The 7696-nt window shown below is 32.3% G+C and overlaps 1 protein-coding gene across 1 annotated transcript in view; it reads right to left on the bottom strand.

Annotated features, from left to right (window-relative positions):
• Positions 1–6015: 6015 nt before the first annotated feature.
• LOC106785986 (zinc finger protein 189-like) overlaps positions 6016–7696 on the bottom strand; it is a 3078-nt gene continuing 1397 nt past the window's right edge. Inside the window, exons 3-4 of the mRNA XM_014746914.1 lie at positions 6520–6846; positions 6016–6468 (exon numbers count right to left, since the gene is read on the bottom strand). Coding sequence (XP_014602400.1) covers positions 6016–6468; positions 6520–6846 — 780 coding nt within the window. The remainder of the gene's footprint in view (positions 6469–6519; positions 6847–7696) is intronic.

Genomic DNA, 7696 nt, shown 5'->3' with positions numbered 1-7696 from the left:
TTGGAAAGAATTAAGGCTTCTTGCGGCATAAAAAATCTGTGTAATCAATTATCGAACCTTTTACCCCATATTTCACGGCCAATGAGTCGGCACCCTCCCTCTACCACCCCTTCTTCACCACCACCACCCCACACCCCTGTCTACTCCTTTAAACGTTTCTCCACGCCGACTATACCAACCCTCCCTCGACACTTTTTACTCGTGATCTCTTTCTACCCCCCTACCTCTTTCGTTGCCCCCACTCTTTATTCTCCTTCATCCCCCTTTTTATATTTCTATCCTCGTCTTCTTTTTCCTTCTTTCTTTCTTTCTTTAATCCCTTGTTTCGTCTTTATCTCGACCCCTTCGTTCTTTTTTCTTTTCCCTTTTTTCTTCTTTTTTTTTTTAGGTAACAAAGAATGGCTGATATGCGCCAATTGAAATTGAGTATTTGACGTATACATTTTTTTCTGTTTTTATTAATCAAATTTATATATATATATATATATTTTTTCTTTTATACTTGATAATATTATTTTTAATTTATTGCAATGTGGCAATATTAAATGTTACAACGTTATAATGTAATTGAAAATGTGCTAAACAAGTTTTAACAATTACAAATAATTATTGCAACAATTTAAAAAAATGATGTTACATACTTTAACACGAAAAACAAATATCCTTGACAAATTATATGATCGAGATGTTAAAAAAATTTCGTTGGAATATTTAAATTATAATTGTAAAAAATTGTATACTCCGATTACTCATATTAATAATAATTTATTAATTATTCACAACCCAATACATTTTCTCGGTATTTTTCAACCACTTCTTCTTTTTGACTATAGTCGACGAGAGAAAAGAAGAAGAAGAAGAAGAAAGAGAAAAAAGAAAAAAAAACAACCCCCTTTTCCCATGAAGAGGTGGGTGGAAAAAGTCTTTGTGTTTCCTATATCAAATATTTATTTTCTTAAATAACGCAGAGCATCCTACTGTAGGGGTGGGAGTGGGGGTTGGGGGACGAATCCGCGAGTATTCTTTTCCCTTAATAAATTATCAACGATTATTGGCCGCATTTGCCTCCATCTTTTTCTTTCATTCATTTCGACATTTCTTACAAACTCATCCCCCTTACCTTTCCCACCCTCACCATCACTCCCTTTACTTCTACACAAACTCTTATCTCTTCGATCTTTCATCTCTTTCTCATTCTTTCTCGTATCTTTCATTACCCTCACACCAAAACCACCCCCTTGTATTGTTTTTTTTTTTTTTTCAAAGAAACCAAGTAGTCGAGCGGAAATGATCCATTTATTCGCGATATTTATGCATTCGTTTAGAATCATTTTCATATTCTGTTATCTTCAAAATGTTAACATAACTTTTCAACGTAATCTAATTAATTTTTCTCCCCCTTTTTTTTACACGAAGATCGATTAAAAAGCACAAACTTCCTTTTTTATTGTTTTATTCAAAAATTAATTCCAAAAGTAGTCGTATTAATAATTAATTATACGATTGACATGAGAGAAAACAAAATATATTTCTCGGGGAAAGAAAGAAAAAAGGAGAAAAAAAAAAAAATAGAAAGAATAATAAAATCGGACGGAAAGTGCGAGACGTTAAAAAGGAAAAATTAAAAAAAAAAAGTAAAGAAAGAGATGAGAGACTAAACGAAAAATAAATATAAGTAAAGAAAGTGGCTGGGTTGTCGTCGGGGGAAGACGAAAAAAAAAAAACAAGAAAAAAAAGATAGACGAAGACAGATTTACAGAAAGAGAAAAAGAGAGACAGAGAGAGAGAGAGAGAGAGAAGAGGTTAAAGGGTAAAAGAAAGAAAGAAAGAAAGAAAGAAGAAGGGTTTAGGTAAAGCGCGGAGTTTCCCACAGTTTTTAAAAAACTACTAAGCATTCCGCGTGTTTGTTTGAACGTTCACAATACCATTAGAAGTGCCTTTTAACCCCGTCAGTTGTTGTCGTCATCGTCTGCGTCGTCTACCAACGTCGTCGTCGAGACCAACCACCACCACCACCACCACCCTTATCCAAAGCCCTCCCCCCCTGAACAACCCCACTCTTCCATCTCCACCTCCACCTCATCCCTTGTTCTCTCGTAATCCTCCCAAACCCCTTGGCAGGTTCTCTGCGAGCACCTAGTCTCTTTCTATTTCTCATTCTCTTATTTTTCTTTCTTTCTTTCATTCTTTCTTTCTTTCATTCTTTCTTTCTTCTATTTTCTTTTTTTTTTTTTTTGTTTTTTTCTTTGAAAGCTCGGTTCGGGCTCTTCTCACGATGGAAAACTCAGTCGGGTAAAGCACAACTCGGCAAAACGCATTCCTATACTCTTTCCGTGGTCTTTTGCACACCATCAAAACTTGTACACACAGACACACAGACACATCGTTTACCAACGATTCCAGATTTTTTTACCAAGTAAAAGTAAACATGGAGTAAAGCCAGAGAGTAGTTACGTTACACGCGTATAACTCGAATACATAAAAAACACAACCTGCGACCTACTACTACTACTACTACTACTACTACTACTTTTATTTCATACATATATATACTTTCATACTAACTTCATACTCTACACGTTCATCATCCGTACCACCAAACCCTCTCGTCTCGACCGTTAAGTCATAACGTTTGTTTTCATGCTTACTTTGCGTTCGCCGAACGAAAAAAATCTAACAAGTACCTCTCCTTGGAGTCCCGTGACGTACGGGGAATAGACTAAGGGGTTGTGGTTGTGACCCTGTCGACATAGGGGGTTCAAAATCTTGCTAGAATTGTCGAGTGATTTCTACTAATATTTCTGATTTTCTATCCCTTGCATAGTTTATTTTTTATGCATTTAGGATTATTTTTTATCATTCGTTTTGTGATTCTTAAGTATTGACTCATGTTCGGGGGTGGTAAGTTTTATTATGTTACTTTTAATATTGAATTTTGATATTTATATTTAATCATAACTATATAATTTATCTTTAATTTAATAAAATGTATGTGTGTGCTTTTAAAATGGATATTTAATAGCATAGGATTTATGTTCAAATAAATATTAATTGTTTGAATGTACTAATGTGTGTTCTTTTTCATTTAAATCGTTCACTCAAAAAATTAGTATGAGAATTTACAATCTTATTATCAATTCAATAATTTATTTTCAAATATTAATTAATATAAATAAGAAAACAATTAACTTCGTTATTACTATAAACAAAATTATACAAACATCTGCAGTTTATAATGAAATATATTATTACTTAAAAATTAAATTTAAATACATTTCATAGAAAAATTATAACAGATATAAATATATACGTTATCACACATAAAATTAAACAAACAATAAGTTTCCTGAACGTATAGAAAATCCCCATACCCATTAATCAATTCTGAAACATCATCCACTCGTCCGAAATTTCTTCTTTCAAACAAATTAAATAAGTCAAAAATAACAAATATATAAAAGAAATAGTAAGAAAATGGATTTGAATGATAGACAGACAGTCAGAAAAAGAGACATGGAAAAAAGTAAATTGATGGTAGGAATCCAAAAGCAAGAAGTGTTTAGGGTGGTGCTTTCGCAATGCAAAGGAACCGCGGAATCTCTCAACTGGATTCTATCTCATCCCTTCATGACTGAAACGTTTCTCAAAACTTTGCTAAATTTTTGGTCGGAGTTCCCATACTCTCAAACCCCATACCCTTACATCTAGCCCCCACCCCCAACCAAAACCCCAAACTCCGATCCTAACTCAAACTCTTATCTATATTTCTATACGTGCACGATTACATACATGAATACAAATATGAATAACACGCGTATGAACACGTGTATAAGTGTATATGTTGTATATGTGTGATTCCAATGGAAAAGTAGAATGAAAAAGGGGACGATATATATTTATGCACGTATATGTGTATATGTGTAAATACGTGTACACACTTTTACGTTTCGAACAAAATACAAAGAGAATCCTAGGGAAAAAAGGAAAGAAAGAAATGAAGTGGGGGTTGGGGAGGGATTGAGGGGGGGGAAGAAAAAAAATAAAATAAAATATAAACGTCACGCGAAAAGCTCGATGAAACTTTCAAACGAGTTTTTCTCCAAGCTCGGTCCTTGCCAACTTCTTCTTCTTATTCTTCTTATTCTTATTCTTCTTATATTTTTTTTTACTTTCTTATTTTTTCTGTATATATATAAATACATTCCGTTTCGTCAACCGTTTCTATTCTTTTTACCCATGCCAAAGATTTTTCTATCTGTTCGTAAAAGGAGACCAAAAGTTTCTTCCTCTCGATGACAATTTTCTTAATTTTTTTTTTTTTCTTTTATTTAAATGTTACTCGTGTCAGATTGTTTAGAAAAAAAAAAAAAACTAATGAAGGAAGAAAAAGTAAAATAGAAGAACGCGAAAGAAAAAAAAGAAGGGGAAAAGAATAAGTAGCAAAGAGAAAATAAAAACTGGAGGGAAGAAAAACAAAAAAAAAACACAAGAATTATACCAGACGAGGTTAACGGAAAAAAAAGAAAACAAAAAAATAATAATGGAGAGAGAAAAGGGTTGAAGGGTATGGGGGGGCGGGGGTTTAGTGGAGGTAAATGGGAAAAGGGTTGATTTTTTTTAAACTTGGCTTCTTCGTTTACAGGATTCCATGTAATTAATTAGAATTTTTCTAAGAGGAATAAAGAAAATGAGTGGTAAACTCGCAACTCGCGTAGGAAAAACGTACGAGTGTTGTTTATATAAAAATGAATCATATTTTATATTCGAAAGAGCCCAGAAAATAAAGAAATAAATGAAAGAAGGGAATGGTGAGGAGTAGAAAGAAGGTGGGGTGGGATGGGGGTGGTAAAGAAGGAGACGAACGTGAAACGAAAAAACGTAGAAGATATTTGTGAAAAAAAGAATTAGTCGGGGTGGGTGAGAATCCAAGGGGTGGGTTTTCAGAATGAGAGACGAAAAAAGGTGAAAGTAGCGAAGGGCGAAAGGGTGTAGGATTGGGTTGGGACGGACGGACGGAAGAAGAAGAAGAAGAAGAAAAAGATGAAGGGTAGGAAAGAAAATAGCAAACGCGAAGTAGTAGCTTTAACAAACGAAAACAAAAAAAAATGAAGAAAGAAAGAAAGGAAAAAAAAAATATTCAGAGAAAAACAAAGCTTACCACCCGTCAGCGAATTAAGAACGATATTTTAACGCTCGACTTAATTGTATTAAATTACGAATATAAGGGTAGTGATTGTTATGGTGGTGGTGAACGATGGGGAAAACGAGGATGAGTAGATGAATACGGAAAAATGATGAAGAAAATATGAGGATGAGTAGAGAAAGAACAAAAATTATTACATAAAATCGGGAAGAAATTATTAATATATATATGTGTGTTTGTGTGGGTGTGTGCATTTTTTTCGGTTTCAACGAGATCATTTTTTCTATTTTTTTTGTTGTTTTTGCACAGTGGAAAAATATTTCATCGTACTCGTTTGTGTTTGATTTTTCTTCTGTTTTTTTCTTTTTCTTTTTTTTTGAAGTTTACCAATTATTTTGGTAAATAATTACAATTACAATTGTTATACACAAAAGTCGAAATGAAAATAATAATATTAAGTGGTAGGGTCCAATTGTCACGCGAGTGTTTTTTATTTAATTGTTTTAACGATTGAAAGGAAAATATAAAACAGAAAAATGAATAATCGAAAAACATAATTGTAATGATGGTATATAAAGTTTTATAACGATTCGATTATTGATATTAGAATACATTTCTTCTCTTTTTTCTAAATTTCTTTCTTTGATTTATTAATTGAAGATGTTATATTATGGCGTAGAAATTGTTTAAAAATATCTAATAAGAATAAAGAAAATAATATAAAGAGAATAGAAAAGAATATTATGGGGAAAAAGATGGGATTAGATTTGTAATGAATATTTAGATGACACAATCGTTAATCTTAATCTAAACATTGAAAAAGAAACATTATATAAATGCATAATTGTAAATTAATTATTAATAAACAATAATTAATCGACGTGATGAAGCTTTTTATGATTTTCCAAGGTAACCTGACCTTTGAAATATTTGTCACAATCCTCGCAATAAAAGCGCAATTTATTTTCGTGACACTTCAGGTGTTTGTTAAGTAGGTCCTTTCGCGCGAAAGTTTTTTCGCATGACGTGCACGGAAACTTATCGGGATTCACGTGAAAAGTATTGTGACGTGTTAGATTGTCCATTCGCGTGTATTTTTTCGTACAAATGTCGCAGGTAAATTTGTTCTTTTCCAAATGGGATTTTTGATGATGACGCAAATATCTTTTACGGGAAAATATTTTCTTGCAGACGCAGCACGTTATTTCGTTATTCGTTTCTGAATTAATCTTACCGTCCATGTGCTCGCTCAATTGTAAATAATTCGAAAATTCCTCATGGCAAAATGGACAAATTGGTTTTTTCGCTTGCAATTGTTGCCTCTGCTGTTGTTCCAATTGTTTTTGTTGCTGTTGTTGCAATTGTTGTTTCTTATTTTTTTGTATATTTTCTAAAAACGTCGGATCTGTCATGATCTTGTAAAGAAACGTGTCCTTTAATTTGTCAGCAGGATCTATCGATGATTGATACATTTGATCGTCAACATTTTGATCCAAACTTTCTTTCTGTTCCTCACTTTCTTTAACTTTAACTTTCGTTACCGATTGAACATTACAATCACGAATTGACAGATCTATTACTTCTAAATTATTTGTATTATCGTCTATCGGATATGATTTTGATTCTTCTATGGTATACCATTTGAAACATTTGCAGGTCGATGGTCCAGCGACTGCATCCACGAAATATTTCTCCTTTTCCTTCTACACAATTATATTTTAATTATTATAATATATTTTATTAAACAAAAACAACGTACAAACGAATAATTTCGAAATTCGACGATTTGGTTTTGATATATTTTTTTTTAAATTAATTCAACTAAAATACGAAAATCAATTTCAATTCGTATAACATTAATATATATTGTTATATTTATATATATAGAATATAAATAATTTAAATAAAAAAAATTAAATTAATTGACTAAAGTGTCAAAGTTACTTTTATAGAATAAATAAAATATGTAAAACACACGAAAAAGTGTATGTACCGATCGAAAGAACTGTCAAAATTTCTGAGAGCTTTCGCGAACTTTACTCTCTTTAAATGAAATATGTAGAAAAACATTCGCGACTCTGTATGTGTGTTCTGACTGTAGATGTGTGTGCGTGCGTGTGCGTTGGACGTTTACATCACTAACGTGAAACGTGTACAAGTTTCTTATGAACGTTTATCATTGAAAGGACACCAATATAACCTTACATACACATAGAAACGTTTAATAAGGTGAATCGAAAAGTATATAAAGTAATATAAACGTGTTATAGCTGTCAAACGATATTTCCATCCTACCTCTCGAAATTCTGTTACGTCTTTCATTCTCAACGAATTATTAGAAATAATGTTTTCCTCTTGATTATTATTATTGTTATCCTTTTTAACCAATGTATTTAGATTTTCCGTGTTAGATGCGGTAGCACCTATGTCATTTTGAACAATCATGTGTCTCGGTACTGTTTTCACTCTCATCTTAATATCTTTTTTTTCCTTTCTATGTAATCCAACGTAAACGTTATGATTATTAATCTCTTTCTCTCTCTCTCTCTCTCT

The sequence above is a fragment of the Polistes canadensis genome, unplaced genomic scaffold, assembly GCF_001313835.1.
Source record: "Polistes canadensis isolate GaletaPanama2010 unplaced genomic scaffold, ASM131383v1 scaffold_61, whole genome shotgun sequence".
Lineage (NCBI taxonomy): Eukaryota > Metazoa > Arthropoda > Insecta > Hymenoptera > Vespidae > Polistes > Polistes canadensis.
This window is presented reverse-complemented; position numbering and strand designations above follow the sequence as displayed.